Here is an 18,507-nt window from a genome sequence, read left to right on the forward strand (position 1 = left end):
AAGCAGCAGTGAAAAACAGTATTGTTTCTGACTCTGTCACCAAAAGTCGTTTATTTGTGTACCGAATTACAAACTGTGCCTACATTTGACAATTTGCTGAGTTATTGTTTTGGCTGTTTCGCATTTTATCGTCCGGCGTGACATTGGCTTGAAAATATCAACCGAAATTTGATATGTGCCCGCATACAGACCTACAGACGTAAACACAACTGTCCAAAACATCCCGTCTCACGTTCCATTGTTAATACGGCCGCCCTCAGCCTTCACACCGACGCACAAACCACAAAAGTCACATTCAAGTGCAAACACATTAATTTATTTCGTTTCAAATTTGTACCGAGAATATTAAATGAACGGAGAATACATTTTTCAAGGCCCGCAAACCGAGACTCAAAAATATCGGGCCTGTTTTTAACGGCCGTGATTAATAGCATCGTGAAGTGTCGCTGAAAGCGCGGGAAAAGGGCGGAAAATTTATTTCGAGGGTATTTTTCAAATCAACTAATGTACACTACGTCTTACTTCAGCTTACATGTTCTTGAAGAAAATGAGATTTGCTTTATGTTGTTCCCGCTCGAGGGAATTTTAATTCAATTCGAACGAAACTCGTTCTCAGTTCTCAGTCAAATTAACAATATACCGCTCACGTTTAAATTACATAATATCAACCGAATGAAGTTTCTACGAAATCCAGTTAACCATCACAAACTGTTTAATTCATGTTAATAAAATTTTATTTCATCTGAACAATACAATAAACTAAAATCTAATTATAATTCATGCGCATGATTTGGCTTTCTTAAGGATGTCTTCACCTTTCTTCTTATATTCCTCAACGTTGGCGCACTTTAACAACTCCTTTTTCTTTCCATCAGTGAGGTCCTTGGCTTGTTTTTTCAAATCGTCGAGACGCTTGGGGATGTCCGACTTCTTAATACTTTCAACAGTAGATTTCAAACATCCTTCGTTGCCCTCACAACCTTTTATCCTATCTTCGAACGCTTGCACTTGGCTTTGGGCAGCCGAAGCTTGATTTTGCAGTTGTCCTATGTTTCGTTCGGTGCTTGCAGCTATTTGGCTGGAGCAAGTGTAGAAAGTTTTAGCTTTATTGGTAGCTTTTTCTAAATCTTTTTTGTGCTGCTCCACACATCCGGCGTTTTTCCCCGCAATTCCTTTTAAAGCTTCGTTCAGGCGACCGTTCTCTTTGTCTATTTCTTCGACTGTTTCCTTGTCATATTTGCCAACGGCATCAAACACTTCCTTTTGCCACTTTTTTTGATTCTTATCGAAACTTTCATATTTTCCGTCGACTTTTTTCTTTAACTCACCCAATTTATTGCTCGCTTCTGATTTTAGGTCAGCATCAACCTTGAAATTGTAAAAATTTCATAATATATAAGTTTAAATTTTAAATAAAACGTAATTACCTGTGTGTAGGCTAGGAAGACTAGGGCAAGAGCAGCAACAACCGACTTCATCGTTCTTGAGATAGGTCTGGTACTGGTTCAATTACAGAACGAACAAGCTTAAATAATGCTAAATAAGACTGGATCTCCTTGAGGTGTCTGCATACTCGTATTAAATATTGTTGTTATCGTAATTATTTAGGTTTACTGAAAACTTCGATAAACATCCACACGAATAAAACCCGTTAATTTGGTTCAACGTTCTTATTATGTTTGATGCTGTGCAATAATTTTAAGGTTATTTTGAATTGTACTGTAATAAAAATGTCAACTTATAAATATTTTCGATTTAAAATTATTAATGTATATACATATATTTAATATTAATGTTGCATTATTATTTTTGTTTATTTAATATATTTAATGTTTATAAAATGGAAATTGAATAAATTATTCGTGGAAATGTAGCTCCTTACATTGAGTTTTAAACGCGTTAATTCCTGAATGAGTTCTTGCAGAATAACACATCCTTTTACCCTTGTTCCCAATTCTGACGCGTCTGTGTAAAAACGACGCGACAAAAGTGGCGCCAGTTCGACTAGACGAACGGGACAGTAGCGTCGCAACGCCCGTACAACATCCTTTCTCTCACTTCGATGTGCATCACAGTGGTTAGGATTAATTATACGGCCGCTTTTTAAATAAAACATCTACTGAAACAATTTACTTTTGTTATTTAATCCAGTGGAAATAACAAAAACAAGACAAATATATCAGTAAACATTTATTGAGTGACTCATAAATCACTACATATCATAAACAGAGGGCAAGTACATCTCAGGTTTATCGTAGCCAAGCTCCTCAGGAAGATTCATTCCCAGTTCCGAAAGAGTTGGAGCGATTTCCTGTACAATGTACGGCCAAATCTCCTTAACGTTATTTCCACACTTGTCTTTGACGCTTTCCAGGAATCGGACGGAGAGGGCGTAGTCATTGAGACGTCTGCAGGCGTACAATGCGGCTATGATGATCCGGGGCTCCGGAACTGAATCGTACGCCACCAAATCGTTCATGGCTTGACGTACGTCCCAGCCGTCAATGTCCTCACGACAGAAATAGCATTCGTATCGGTTTACCATGTCTTCTGGATTCTCGTTATGGTACGCCAAATAACTGATGGGTCGAAACTGATGAATCTGCATCCCAGCTGGTTTGGTCGTAACGGTTGATAAAACACTTATTGGTCGGTATTTTTTGGCCACATTTCTAGCTATTCCATTACGTATAGCTGCCGCCGAAGCAATCTTTAGAACGTTCATCTAGAACAAAGTAATTTTGGTTTATATAACTGTATAACAGTTTTGATGCCACTGTGCGTGGTTAGGGGATGATTTACGATTATGAGAAATGAATGATTCATATGCTTGGAAACGGAAAAACGCAGACTAAAGCAATTACGATAATTCCAACTGGGATTGGATTAATTGTTCTTGATTGTGACATTCGTACAATCGTACAATCAATTGGACCATGTGATTTCCGTCAATCATTAAAAACTTGAGCTGCTTCAGCAGATTTCAACAAAAATTTAATTAAAATCAACGGACTTACAGTAAAATAGTTACAGAATATAACTAATAGACTGGTTTTGCATATTTCTAAATTGAGAGTGCACATAACTGTTGAGATGTCTCAATTAAAATGTAAATTTTCGAGTGGCATGTTGAGCCGTGTTCCATTTTCCCTTACCAGGGGAATAAAAGGAACGTGCCGATGGTGTTTATGTGAGTAATTCCACCCAAATAACCTGACGATAAGAAAGCAACACCTTTGCAACAATAACACAAGAGCATACTCGCAGTTGTTGTCGTATCAAACTGGAAGCTGGAGATACGATAAACAAAGAGATGTGAAAAAACGTAACGAAGAAACAAACACGACTCAACTTTTGCTTGTTACCGTTCTTGTTTACAGTTCTGTTACATTTGCCTACGTTGCAAACGAATTATAATTGAGGTTCTGTTTTTAATCTATCGATCGAGACAAATTGTTTTACAATTGGACTAACAAGTCGAATAATTTGGCTTTATTTAAGCTGTCCTGTAATCTCGAGAGAGTTTATACAATTTATACTGTGCTAAAGTTGTCGGATATTTGCAAAATTCTACAATTTTATATGTAATAACATAAAGCAAATTGGTTTAAAGTAATACAGCTGGAAATTTATCAAATTAATTTTGGAAAAAGTTGATTTATAATAAATATACTTATGAATATAGAGTATTTCACACTTAGTTTTAATCCTTATTCTTTTGGAGTTCGTTGAAATTATTAATTATTAACTACTATTATCATTCATCGTCAGCAACAAACTTTTGTTCTACTCCTGCTTCTGCCGTTGAAAGGTTTAAATAAAAACAAATATCATTGCTGAAATAAATGGCAATATTATGTATAAGTCTTTGTTAAGAAAAAACAATTTGAACAAAGTCTTTGCAGAATTAGTATGCAAGATATTTAGGCCTAATAAACTTAGTGAATTACGTGTTAAAGGAACACTTGGGACACGCTTAATTTTGAATGAGGGGCTTAGGGCGGCTTTTATTTTAAGTGTCTTTGTAAATTTTCTATACATGTTCAAATCGTATTAACTATAAATGAGAAGAGTGGAAGAGGAAATAATAAAGGAATACTATAAAATAAAATTGAATGAATGAAAAATTTAAAAGTTCCAATTTGAAGTTGAAATGTGTTTGTAGTGTTTTCCTTATCGTGTATATACACTGTTTGTATTAACAGCCTCGTATATGACTTTTAAAAAGTGTGTAAACGTTTTTACAAGATGTTTAGTTTATTGTTATTTGAAATATACTGATTCAGATAAAATTATAGATGGTGCATTATTTTTTGAAACATTTAAAGCTCAGTTTATCCTTTTCATGTAATTTAACATGAGTAAATTTCAACTTATTCAGTGTCGTTTTTTATTGTCGCCGGAATATTTTATCGGGAAAAGAGAGCTTATAAAATTTATCTACATCGTATCGAATATGTCCCGCTCAATTTTACAACTCCATTAAGAGTTTAGTGTCTCTATTCATAAAAGGCGTCTCGGTGGATCATAAAATCTGTTCGCGAAGCTGTTCCACCTTCAACGCTTCGCCTAAATTAACGCCATTTTCCTTACATTGATTTTTCTTATCGAAACAAACGTCGGCTGCACAGACATTTATTCGCGCTGAGAGTGATATAAACTTAAGTTTTTCTCATTAAATATTAGCAGTATGTTTCTTTGTCGACGCCAATAAGAAATTTTGTCAACAGAAATGGGTGTTTAGCGAAGAGAAAAAGTTCAGCATGTCGGTCATTAATTCTCTAGTAAAATTTTAGCTAGCAAAAGTTTTTCTTGACAACTTTCATCCTAACAAACCAAATATGTTCCTAAAGTTGGTTGTAAAACCCAAAACATCGGCAGGTATGTAACGTATAAAAGGGAAAAAAAAATCATGAACAACGTTGCGGCCGTGATTAGCTTAACAATAATTTTCCTCTGGCGAATTTCAATCCGAATTGAAACGAACGTAGCGTGAAATCTGTCGGGTGGTGTTCCGGTCGTAAATGTTTATCGTTGGAAAATAAACATTTACATGTTACATATTGCAACCTAGTAGTTTTTGAACAGCCACCATGGATAAGGGCTGCGACCATAAAACGCATAAAACGTACGACACGGGACCACTTTCATGTTTTCGAGATACGGACGAGGACTAATGATGCCATGCCACTGCACTCCCTGTTCGTTATAACGTTTTTCGCTTGTTTATTAATCAATTCCAGAACAAATACGGTCCGATATAAAACAGGCATGCTAATTATTTGGCACACTCGAAAACCGCTTACGTCGAAAACTTCTGAACCGCCACGATTTTGCATATATCGATTATTTTGAATATTCATTGGACCGCGATAATATCTCTGTCATTAATTCCAAGATTAATTCGGCTGAACTGTTCCGCCGTCGTTCTCATACAAAATCGGGAGCCTAATTATAAATTAACAACAGTTAAATTGCACTTTCAGCACAAACTTGGACGTTATTGGTCGAAAACTTTCCTCATTTCGATGCCGATAATCCACTGTTGTCCTCTTATTTAAACACTGATTTGTTTTCACCACTGAATTTAAATTTTGTTGAGGCATGTTTTAATACCAAAGAATATGTTGAGTAGATGAATGACGGTGCTCGAATCACGAGATAATCAACCAGAAATTAATTATATGCTGTTACATCTGCATTGTACGTTAATCATTAAAATAAAGCATTTCTAAAGCCATTTACAATGGTTAATGCCAACCCCTGTGAAATGGATGACTCTCTCGTTTTATTGTTTTCTGCTATCATTTATTTAACATTTGCCAGTAAAAAGCTTAATTTTTAATCCCTGCCATCTGCAATTAGGTTCAAGTACGCCGAATTTATTGTTCTTGAAAGAGATAAATGAATGATGGCTATTCAAATAAGCACTCACATTTGATGAGGGCGCCAATCTCTCAAAAAACACATGTTCCCTCTTCCTTTCTTGTTTATTTTATTTTACATCGTTTCCTTTCGAAGCTTATCTTTCTCGCGCAATTTGACTTTAGGTACATTTCAAATGAAAAATAGAAATGTTGTCAACGTAGGAACTGAAAATGAAAATGCAACATTGAACAATCTGGTCTAATATTAGTTGACGCATTTCCATATGCAAACACACATTTATCCGCACACACCCTAAAATTCGGTACAATTCGTCACTTCCGAAAAATATCAATATCGAAAGTGCATACGTCCATCGGGTGCATCGCGTCAGATTTGCAGAAAAAACAAATGACGCATGAATCGTGGGGTAGAAACAAATTAAGATCCGTATCGAGCGGTTTTCCCCTCCCCGGAATCGAAGGGAAAATGTTTGTTTAGATCGCGATAAGCCGGTGCCGATGCCGATGCTCTTTGCTACGATTGACGAAGAGACGAAATATGGTCGGGATAATTGGCCGGGCCGGGCTGGCAAATAAAATTATTGCTTCGATCGGACGTTGAGTGACCCTCTAACTCGATATGGAATCTTGTCTGTTTATATCGATGACTACTTTAAGAGTTCACTCTTAGATCAAATATATGGTAAAAGTATCTAATTGTCAGACGATGTTGATGGGTTTATTGAGCAGGGCTTTGTGTCAGCAACATCCCAATCTGTCTTGAATCTCCAGTAATTTTCAAGCTAACACTTTTATAGTATATGAGAGCACTGAATTAAATTTTTTATTTAGTCATGGTTGCCGCCCATTAATTGTTTCACAACATTAAAAATTAAATTGTAATAAATGAGGTGTTGAACGTAATATAAATGCCGTTAAATATTTGTGAATATTTTATTGGGAGCAAAATTCTCATTTAGCTTTTAGTGCGTAAAAGGGGGAGAGAAAAGGCGACTGAATACACAAGTTGTTTTCAGACACCACAATAAATGAAAAGGACCCTAAACGCTTCTTTTATGAGTCTCTCCTCACACAATATAATCGAGAGTATACAATAATAAATGTGGACTTGAATTATTTATTGAAAATTTCCAGGACGACGCCGTAATATTCGTCTGAAATTCGATACGCTGAAAAATTAAATCCGAATGGAACTGCATTGCTTTTTACAGTATTACGTCTCTTTCATTCATGTGCTTAAAAATTCTTTCTGCAGTACTAAATTATTCACAAAATTTCCTATTCAAAGCGAACCTTTTTCCCGTTCCAACAGTTTGGTGGTCGTGCGAAAATGCACAGATTTTGAACGACAAAGGTAAAAGATGGTCGTTAAACGACCGTAAATAAAATAAAAAAAATATATAATTGCCCATGAAAATTTATAAAAGTCAAGATTATTAGGCAGTGGCAATCATTATTTGAAAATTTTATTATTATTATTATTATTATATAGCAATTTGTGGAAACTGTGGTTTTAAATTTAGAGATAAATGATACACTTAGCCTTGGTTCCAATATTGATCTCGACCTACAAAACTGAACAAAAACATGTTATCGCCGTCATTAAGTTGCATAACGCGCCCTCATTATCCTTTTGTACTCAACTCGTTCCTCACAACGAACCGGACTTTTAAACGAGCTTTTCGGCGCCAAACACGAACAATAATCATTCAGATAAACGACAACAATTAGAAATATCAAACAAAGGCGCGTCAAGTTTTGGAAGATGTTTTAAAGGGAAGTGGGGACCTATAAAAATGTGTGTAATTATTCGACCTAATTTAAATTTTTATTACAGGGATTTCGTAGTTAGAAAATGTTAAATGAGTATTTTAAACATAGTCTGGTCCCGATCAAAATGATTTTAACTTTAAAATGTCATAAAAGTATCATAAAGTTATTTACTACCGACCATCAGATTTCAGACTTTAATAATTTCATTTCACAAAATTGTACAACATGCAATGTTTGTTTAATCTTAAATAGCTTGTGTTACACGTAATTAAGTTACAAGCACAAAAGTTTTCACTCTGCCTCAGATCAAATATGAATAAAGTCGCAGTTGCATTTGCATTAGTGTCGGTTAACTTTCGCGAATTTTCCAGCTTCGAACTTCTGACGTTAGGACCTGCAACAGTTTTGCCTGAACACGAGACGAAACTAAGGCGATTCGTCGACAAAGTCTGCCAAGTTTAATTCTTACCCAGATTACAATATACATGGAACTTTAATGCGCTTCTTGTTCTCTAAAACCGAACAACAATACACTATATTCTTAGTCAAGTGATGATATCATTAAACGTGGAGGAGCTTAGCTACATACAAAGGCCACAATTGGAGACATTTAAAATCTGTACGACGTGTTGATTCACTTCTATTGTTCCTATTTAATCAGTCTATGAATTTCAGATGAGACTAGAAAAAGAAAACAATTGTTCATGAAACGAAATGGATGTACCAGACTAAACAATCTCGGCCATTTATTTGCATGAACTGCTTGATGTAATGGTATTTCGATGAACGGTTTACACCGGACAAACTTGCAAAGCAAACAAAATAGATAAGCCAGGAGCACTATTAGTGCCGAAAGAATACCGGGAAAGTAATACATCATTGATATTCCCCGGATCGATGTTCTCTTAAACTTTTTACATTGTGTTTGGGGGTGGAAATTTCAACTGAATCATTGTACCATCATTTTGTGCTCAACTTGACCAGAGTAATTGATTATGATTTTTGGTTCTCATAAATTATGTAAATTTATGGTTTTATATTATTGGTTCTCTGGATAATTTCTATTAGTAGTTTTTCCAAATAAAAATGTTAAAAAGAGAAATACAACTTTTGTATTCTTTATTAATAAAGACATCTCGAATGTTTTCAACCAATTATATTACGGTACAAGTTCCTCAAATCCTACCTTGCTTGTATTGTCATGTTTCAGAGAATAAAGATTTCTATAAAGTTAATAAAGATGTAATGTCAAAATATAATTATGCTGTATTCTATCTAGGCGCAAAGATGCCATTAATGAACAACTGTAATTAGAGTCTTAATAAAATTTCAGTAAAAATCATAGATAGAATTATAAAATTCACTGTTTGTTTCAATATTATCAAAGAGATTAAAGAATGTTAATATCTCTTAAAACTAACTCGGTTTTAATAGAAATTCCATTTCCGCAACATGAAAGCAAAAGGTAAGGCAAATTCTGACAAATATAAGAAATTTTCCAATAAAACGGTTTTTCTTAGTTGGCAATAACATTAGCAAATCCGCTTTTGTGGCGGCCCCAATGAAATTTTAAAAACTTTAAAAGCTTATAACTTCCGCCAGAGTGCTCTTTTCTATTCAAATATAAGATATGTAATCATTCGCTCGTTTTGAAATTTTTCTGCCGTCGCTTTTCCTTTTTTCCCCCGATCCAAGATTATTTAAGGGATTATTGCTGCAAGAATTTTCGACTTGATGCATGAATGTCGATATTAAATTCTTTTTAATGGCCTTTTTACGGCTTCAAATTATCCGCGACAGTCTCAGCCGGTAATTTAATTATTCCATTAAAATGTGTTTATTTTCGGCACGACAATAAACTCGAAGATGTAGATTAAACATGTTTCCGACTGCTATTAAATTTACACTCAAACATTTTTCAATTTCCCATAAAAAACCACTCGGAAAATGGATTCACCATAAAAATGTATGATCAAAACGAGTAATGGTTTATTTTACTCATTTAGAAATGATAAAGTAAAGCGAAAATTAATTAAACATGCGAATAGAATTTATTTAATTAATTCTCTGAATATTTTAGTTTCTATCATGTTTAATATGTTTACCCGATGTTCCGAAAATGAGATTAACTGAAACTAGTTTAATTTTTAAACAAATCATGATGTCGTTTATTTTTTCCAAATTAATATAACAATTCCTCAGTAGAATTAAACCGAATTTGTCGAATCATTAACCCCGTACCCACTTTAAATGGATCGTGTATTTTTCAGTTTGAAGGCCTTGCGAGGGCTTGTCAGTGAATCGCCCCCCGTAATTTATATATCGCGGCATCGTTATTAATTACCAGTGCATGTATAATTAATAATTCCCGCAACTTCTTGTAGATATGCCAAATTTATCAATAAGCCCTATCCAAATAGTGTCGCTGTACTAATTAGCGATAACAAAACAACGAAAAGCTGATATTGCTGCTTGCGGTTCGGCTGGAAGTTCTGAAACTGCTGAGCAATTGGTTGGTATTCAGGGTGTTTTAGTTGGGGGTTTTCATAATCAGGCTAATTTGTCAAGGGATATTTATGTCTGGTCTCTGCGGATCGCCATATTTTCCTCGTTAAGCTTCAAACTTGTACTTGTAAGTGTTTCCTGTTTTAATTGCTTGCTTTCTTAGTTATAACATATAACCAATTCCAAATTAAATAGTAATTCCCTTCACAATCGACCCGAAAACATGCCGAATTATAATATGATGCTCAATTTTGCCGGGGTAGAACAAAAACAAATTAACTTTAGGCAAGGAAAAGTTTCAGTCTGTCTATCAGAACCGTGTAAAGTCGTATTTGCATTACTTCCAGGATACTGCACGCCGTCAACTTACGGAAATTATATAGTGTTGGGTGGTATCTCACGTTGTTCGAAACTGTTACGAAGCTGCAACAGTTTTCTGCAAACGCGAACACGAAGCTAACGCAAGACGATTTTGCAAAGTCACTCAAGTTTCAACTCTTTACCCGCGCTTTAATATTACTGAAACCACCGAACAAGATACATAAAAAATGATTTTTTCATTTTGTCAATATTTTTACGTTGTGTATGACCATCAAAATAAATTGGAAGCTATTAAATTAATGATATTTTATATATGGAAATTTATATGTTTAATCGGACAGATGCATGAATATATTATGCGGAATAATTATAAATCATTAATATCACACTAAATGGCCATCGTTAAAACCACCATTCCACCGCGTTTCCTTGCTTTATTCCAATTTTGGATTTAACCTTTGCCCTGGATAACGTTTTATTCATTAAATTTTATTATAGGCATTTTAATTTTTGTGCTTACTTATGGTAATTGAAATTTCGAAATGTACGTTTGTCTTTTTTCGATGTGTAACATTTTTGTGTTTAAATTAATTTTGCGTGTTCGACCGTAAAGTTAATTTAGTTCGAAGAAAAATTAATAACACGAACCTTTGCCCCCTCAACAATTTTTAATAATGACAGAACCGCAGCATCCCAGCAAGAATAAAAAGAAGCAGACACTTGTGCCGGTGTGTGAAACATTAACAGCGGTTTGGAGTAATTCCGCGGACCCTTTTGCTGAATATAAATGGTCTAATTGGCGTCCGGAGAATGTGGGGCGTTAAAATGTAGCTAAGTGCCAGTCCGTGTAACACGTTATTGGGTTTATTACCCATGGCATTCGAGTCATATACCCAGAGACACTGACAAATGTCCCGGTCGGTGTCCCGCATCCCCCCGCGGTACGCATACATTTTCAAATGAGTGCAGTAAAAATAAATTCCTGTTTTGCTTTTAAAATGAAACGCAAAAATGATTTTGACAAGACTATGACATCTCGAATCAGTCATTACGTTTTTAGTCTATCTAAATTCTGTATTGGTAAATGTTATGTAATAATATTTGAATAGTGATCACTTACCTCTAAGAATTCTTCGTAATGATTCAAACGACTGACTGACTGACTGACTGACTGACTGACTGACTGAGTTTTCTGATGTGCACTCGCAAAAGTGGGACGACACGACTGACTGGAGTTGTCAATTAATTAGAAACAATTGAAGTATTCACTGATAGGTTGATTTTGAAGTTGAGTGATATAAAATTTACGATCGGGCTAAAACAGTGCCTTAATATACAGGTAGGTACATAAAAGAATAAGCGAATTATTATTTTCTGAAACGATATTTAAAATAGTAAGTATATATTAATAATTTTAAACATTTTAAGTTATTTTATCATACTATTCTTTCCTAAATTCATCATTAGTTTCAATAAACAATTATATTTCTCACTTTTGCCTAAGATATGTTAAAAAGTAAAGTCTATTTCAGTTCTGTAATAGGAAAACTTTTACTGTGATACCGTTTCCACTTACAACATTTTCTCGTAAAAAACTAAATGACTGAAGAGTATATGGATTTTAATTGTTTCACTTGAACCTGAAAACCTGAAATATAATAATTAGAAGACGATGTAGAAATATCATTCTTAATTAAATTTTCTGATAAAATTGGTTTCTAGAAGCAAATAATATTTAAATATAAAAATCATACAGCTGAAATTACGGGAAATTAATTTAAAAATCAATCATTTATTATTGCATGAACTTCTCGTATTTATAAAAACATTCTGTGAAAAAAGCTGAGTATTTAGTAAGCAGCATTTGCGATTAAAAGTCGGTGGTTAAACTAGTCTAGAAACTGCGCATCAGTGTTAGCCCCAGTTGTGTGGTAATGCGATTTAGGGTTTATACATGCCGGAGTCTATTGTTCGCCGGACTTACATTGTTATTCCATTACCGATTACCTGTTTATTGCAAAATCTCTCGGCAGCGGAGTGGCTGTTTGATAGTCGATTTGACATACGTGGTTTATAACGGGTAACAAGCGCTTTAACTTTTGGTTTTACCGAACATGAACTTCCCTTGTAGAATTGCGCCGGTGTACTTGTTTTGCCATGTTAGGGTTAACACGCCATTGATATTTACATTTTAATATCACAAGTATTTTGTGGGTTAACTAGTTAACTTCGAAAACGAGTAATTCAATTCTAAGTGAAAATATTCAAATAGATATATGAAGTTTTGCCATGTTCCATATAAGCCTGGATAATTTCCAAGGAAGAGCAGCGTTATAAATCCAGTGAACCTTTTTTCTATAAGGTTTTATTTCGGTTATTTGTTTAGCAGATCTCGTGCCTTGCCCTGTTTAAAACGATATTTATTGTTCTACATGTAGGTACAGTAACATTTCCGAGTGCATCGGAGATTTACAACGTGGCGTACGAGTTTGAAATTATTTAAAGAAAATATTATGTGAATTGAGATTTATCGTTTGGAGCTTTTAACGGTTTTATCTAGACGAGATATGAATAAAAAGAATTATACTTTTGTCATAAGAATTTGATTTACACCAACCTGCGAAAATTGTAGTTTATGAGGTTAACTTTAAGAAAATAATTTCAAATGACTGTCTAGCACGGTAGTATTATAATATCTTTTTTATTTATCATGTATATCGTTAGTAAACTTTTAAATAATTTAAGACTTCAGTTCTACTTTAGATAAAAGCTTTTTCTTTTCGTTCCTTCATATTTTAAACTTCACTTAACACTTAAGTACTTTTGGTTGTGTACATTATATATAAATTTATAACTTTCTTTAAAACTGTCTTAATTTGAAATTATAATTACAATTTAACGCACTACATATTATTAAAATAGAAATAACAAAATAATAGCTATACCGTAGAACCTGTTTTTACGTTGCTTTGAAGAACATTCCCAATAAAACAAACAGCCCAACAAAATAACTAAAACTTCTTGACCCGATTCCTTTGAAATTCCGCAAACCGTGGCGAATGTCCTGAGAAATTGAATAAACGGCCCGTGCTCGCGGCATTGTGCTTCTGATTTATAATTTACAGGTCCTATCTCGATAACCATTAAGGATTCTTTAGTTTCGTTGAACAAACATCGAGACCGATAAATTTCAGACTTTAGAATCGGGCCAGTTTTACACAACGCCGTGTTTACTTACATTGAATTTATTATGAAAATAAATTATACGGCAGCTGTGCTAAAAGCTAGCGGAGATTTTCGCTTTAATTAGGGAAAAAGTGCACGAGAAAATTAGATTATAACACTTAATTAAGGATGAACACACTTTTAAATATTAATATTCGGCGTCGTGGACAAATTCCGGCAGTTTATTCATTATATATAGTGATAATAATAATTTATGAAGGGCACACAAGTTGGTGTTGGTTAGTCTCGTTGTTGTTGTTTGAGCTGAGTAGTTTTAATTTAAAAATAATATTCGTGTCGGGCAAACTTAATTTGCTTTTTTTAATAACGGGCGCCGGTTCGTTATGGTCTTTTCATTTGGTCTCCGCCGAGTCCGGCTTTATGAATTTATGTAGTAATCCACTTTAGTTTGCGGCCTGCACCCCTGGGAGTCGCATTTATAAACATTTATACATGCACGAGAGTTTGATTTCCATTTTGCCGGATGCTGTTATCTCAAGTTGAAAATAAAAAGATGAGAGCTCACCACACTAACACACTAACCGTCGGTCGTGTTTTCTAAATGTTATTTCAATTTTCGAGACCGAAAACTGTTTGTGCGGCAGGAGAATTAAATTACTAATATCCACCCTTCCACGTTCCACACCAATTAATTATGTGTATCTTGTAGCAGGTTTATCAGTTTTGACCATTCGCACGCTGATTCAATTTAGGCCGACATTCAGAACGTGAGCCATTGTTTAAAATAATTAAATTGATCGATTCCGCCTTGAGTGGTTCGGGGGGTTTTCACTTGATAGATTAGATTCGAAAATAGACTAGGAGATCTGCAAGAGGGTGAATTAAAATTCGATTGCACAATCAATTACTTGAATTGATTCATTTGGAAGTTGAAATCGGAAGAATTTCAATTACAGTACAAAATTCTACAGAGAGGCAAAAATTAGTTTGGACGGTTTTTGAAACGTCTTTTGACGTCATGCTTATGAGAATCGATCAAGAGATTGTGATAAAAAGCTTGAGAAGGCGACGTCCTAAAAATGTCACGGATATGAATCATGTACCAATTAGGTGCCATTTCGTCGACAGACCGTTGTTGTAACACAATATCGTTCTAAAAATGCTCCATAATGTATATTCTCGCATGAGGGAGTTACAATGGAAACCGGAGATGTCCGAGTTCGTAAAGGGTTGAAAAAAGGGAAAATATGATATGGAAATCGCGTATCAATGTTATGAAAATTTAATGTATTAAATTTATACAAACAATTTTAAAATATTTTATTTATTAAACATATGTTCTGGTGATGAAATGATCACAGCACAGGAAAATTTGATTCAGTTTGTTGGAAATTTAATTTACATTCGTTTGATGTCGATACTAATTTATATCAAAAATATAAAAGGTCTATTTTACATATTTTTAGTGTTAGTCCGATGCACATACCATTCATCTGCAATTTACCTTGATAATGGAAAATTTGTGTTTTTTGTTTACCATTTTATTTGAAACAGTGCGCAGTACATAATGAATAGTAAGTGACAAGAATGGTGACAAACATTTCACTTTTGAAAGACCTGTACAAGAAAAAAACATTTATTTAAATTTGTTACTAATGTTCTTTTCATTTAATCATCCTCAAACTGTAGTAGTTTTGCCTTTTTTGTTTTTTTGTCAGTTGGTCTTCTCTCACAAGAGGCCTGCTATAGTTTGTCATCATTTACTCGATTCTAAAAGCTTCGATATCTATTCACATCTGAGGATAATCAAATAGCATTCGGTTGTTTTTTATTTTAATTCTTTATTTGAATCAGAGAATTGAAATTTAATTATAATTATTGTCACAGACTGGTTAAAACCTCTCTGGAATGTAAATTGGGATCAAATATTCATATATATTGTATATTTATTGACAATCTTAGATGGGTTATTAGAAGTGTGAAACTTTTGGAACTTTAAATATCCAAGAGTATTTGTTTTTTTGTTATATTAAGCTACTTTTCCTAATTCTTTGTTATTTTTATCAACAAATATTTAATAAAAGTTAAGTAGTCTTCTATCATTTACAATGGTCAAAAAATGGCTGGAAAAAAGGAGGATGAATGTTTTTTAAGTCATTTGAGTGCGTGGAATTAAACTTTTACAGCCAAAATTGTGCTGGTCTAGTTTTTATGCCATACACAAAGAACAGAGTATTCTGTTGAACAAAACATTTGAAATAAGCCATTAGTTGATACAAATGACATTCTACTGTATATCAGGCATATTTGTTGGTTCTCAGATCAGGAAGTTATTAAACGATGATTTTTCTTCACATTTTTTATTGGCCCGGCAATCTTTCAAAAGCATGGTAGAATTATTGAAAAGTTATTGTGAATTAGGTCAAAATGTATGTATTAAATTCACATTTGGACTTTTTCCCACAAGACCTGGGTGCGATGAACGTGCTCATTAAGATTGTATGAAAGTTGAAAGAAATTATCCAGAATTTTGGGACAAAAATATTCTGAGAGATTATTGTTGGACTCTAATTCGTGAAACTGACCCAGATAAATACAGAGGATGTTCATACACTTTATATTTCCTGATCTGATAGAGAAAAAACAGTTACATATTCAAATTCAGTGCATCAAATTATCTTACAAACACTGTTTGGTTGCTTCAGTTTAAAAATACTCTTATAAAATATAAAGAACTCAATATTTTCTAACCTACTAAACCAATTGAAAATCGATGTTCATTAAGACTTTGTCATATTTTAACTAAACAACTTGAAGTTTCCGTAATTAAGTATTTTCGTTTTTTATTTTCTAATAACATTTTTATTTTTTAACCGAGATTGGCTTAGCAAGATTTAAATTGAGTAAACTGTCAATTAAAAATGTAAAAGTTGGAATTTTGAAAGAAGTTTTAACTCAGCTATTTTTCTTCCGACCAAAACTAATTAGGTAACTACGGTTTATTATGTAATTTAATTAATTACCTTTCTAACGAAACATTATTTACCTGGATTTTTACTGTTGTTACAAGTAAGTAAGTAAAATGATAAGTGGAAGTTATCAAATCAGACATTATCTAATTGAAATAAAAAAATAGGATTGTTTAAACTCCACAATCTTTGTTTTTTAACAAGAATCATGTTGCCCATTAAAAACCTTGACCAAAAAACAAAGCACATCGGTTTTTCCACCCGTTCCTTATCTAAAGTAATGAATTCTACCCGGCAGTAATTCGAAACCGTCTCGCCTCGCGAGCCGAGAAACTTTCTACAAAGTGACAGTTATTAAGCATACGCCGAAAAAAAGTAAAAATAAAAAAAAGTAAAACACGTCCGACCGTGAACTCGAGTGTATCTATCGCGACACTTTCGACTTCCGGTTACACATCCTACCCGCATGGTTCACCCTCCACTTGAATGTTTTAAATAAAACGGACAAGTGCACTCGGATAAGAGCGGTGCGTGTTCGAACGAATGGGCCGAGACGAACAAAGCACGGTAGACAATGGCAGCTTTTTGAACTTTCAATCAATTCCGATGGTTTGCGAAAGCTACGTTTCATTGTCCATTGTCGTGATGGAATATCAAATCCCTAAATTTGAAACAATATTCTTTGTCTTACGCGAACGAATAAAGCCACTTTTCATTTTCACTAATAACCTTTTCATTGCTGATAATGGACCATCTGGCCAGCCCTTTTTATTTTGATTTTTTTACTAATAGTTCTAAATAAAAATACTTCTGATTATTGATACATTTTGTTTTTTATAATAGGTTAGCAAGGTGTAAAAATAAAAAATGTTAATGTTTATTTTGTAGGGGGACTGAAAAGTTCGTAGGTTGACACATAAATGACCATATGACTTTCAGTTAGCCCTAACCTTCAAAAGACACGTGTATAAATTTGACAAGTGACGTACCATTAGTTTGTGAGTTATAGCACTTTGAGTGAAACAACTTTTGTTAGTTGAATAAAAATGAATTCCGTGTGTTAATAAAGCATTGCTTTTTGGTGAAAAAAATACTATTGAACCGTTAAGAAGTGGTTTGCTAAGTTTAATTGAGGCGAAATGAGCACTGAGGACGGACGGATACTCGCAGCCCCAAAGAAGCTGTTACCAACGAAAATGTTCATAAAACAATTTCGGATAACCGTAAAGTGAAGTTGATTGAGATAGCTGAGATCCTAAAGATATCAATGGAACGTGTTGCTCATATCGTAAATGAATATTTGGGTATGCGAAAGCTCTGTTCAAAGTGTGTGCCGTGCGAGCTCACAATCGGCCAAAAACAACAACGAATTGATGATCCTGAGCAGGGTCGTTGTGTGACAATGGATGAAACATGCCTTCATCATTTCATACCGGAGTCCAACCGACAGTCAGCCGAGTGGACTGTAGCTTATTTTGAGACTAAAGATAAATCGTACTATACAAATGGTATCGAAAAATTGTATGACCGCTATAATCGTTGTGTCGCCTTCAAAGGCAATTATATTGAAGACTAAAAACAAATTCTATAAAAAAAAAAGATTTTTTCTATGCTAGCTTACGAACTTTTCAGGACAACTGTTTGTTAGTATACAAGTTGTTATTGAATGGCAAATAACTAGTTGTGAACAATAAACTAATCATTTATTCGTTTGTATTTTGATTACAAATTGGTTCGAAATTGATCATTGACTGAAAATAAAAAAATTAAACAGTGCAATACAGTAATACTGATAATAATTGTTACAATTAAATTTGTAATTTTATTATCTAAAAAGTTCTTGAAACAAAGTCAATGAAACCCGT

General features: G+C 33.9%; 3 protein-coding genes across 7 annotated transcripts in view; 1 reads left to right on the plus strand and 2 right to left on the minus strand.

Annotated features, from left to right (window-relative positions):
• Positions 1 to 18,507, plus strand: part of LOC109608953 (fasciclin-2) — a 100,284-nt gene that overhangs the window by 63,106 nt on the left and 18,671 nt on the right. The gene's annotated exons all lie outside the window — the stretch shown is intronic.
• On the minus strand, positions 712 to 1,556 carry LOC109608955 (uncharacterized). Its single transcript, XM_020025519.2, has 2 exons — positions 1,428 to 1,556; positions 712 to 1,368 (listed from the first exon to the last, which is right to left on the minus strand). Exons 1-2 carry the CDS (start codon positions 1,476 to 1,478, stop codon positions 778 to 780), a joined length of 642 nt encoding a protein of 213 aa, XP_019881078.1. The 5' UTR covers positions 1,479 to 1,556; the 3' UTR covers positions 712 to 777.
• Positions 2,186 to 11,694, minus strand: LOC109608956 (cytochrome c oxidase subunit 5A, mitochondrial). 2 transcript variants are annotated; one of them, XM_020025520.2, is made up of 2 exons: positions 11,608 to 11,694; positions 2,186 to 2,725 (listed from the first exon to the last, which is right to left on the minus strand). In XM_020025520.2, the coding sequence occupies exon 2, from the start codon at positions 2,723 to 2,725 to the stop codon at positions 2,213 to 2,215; it is 513 nt and encodes a 170-aa protein (XP_019881079.1). In that variant the 5' UTR covers positions 11,608 to 11,694; the 3' UTR covers positions 2,186 to 2,212. The 2 variants fall into 2 exon arrangements, with proteins under 2 accessions (XP_019881079.1, XP_049826211.1); XM_049970254.1 differs by lacking the exon at positions 11,608 to 11,694 and adding an exon at positions 8,131 to 8,251.

The sequence above is a fragment of the Aethina tumida genome, chromosome 7 (assembly GCF_024364675.1).
Source record: "Aethina tumida isolate Nest 87 chromosome 7, icAetTumi1.1, whole genome shotgun sequence".
Lineage (NCBI taxonomy): Eukaryota > Metazoa > Arthropoda > Insecta > Coleoptera > Nitidulidae > Aethina > Aethina tumida.

What these genes read in the sequence shown, in the direction of transcription:
- LOC109608955 (XM_020025519.2), bottom strand. Translation starts at nt 1,478, where the DNA reads ATGAAGTCGGTTGTTGCTGCTCTTGCCCTAGTCTTCCTAGCCTACACA. An exon ending in TCTTCCTAGCCTACACACAG is followed by an intron (nt 1,369 to 1,427) that starts GTAATTACGTTT and finishes TACAATTTCAAG; the next exon opens with GTTGATGCTGACCTAAAATC.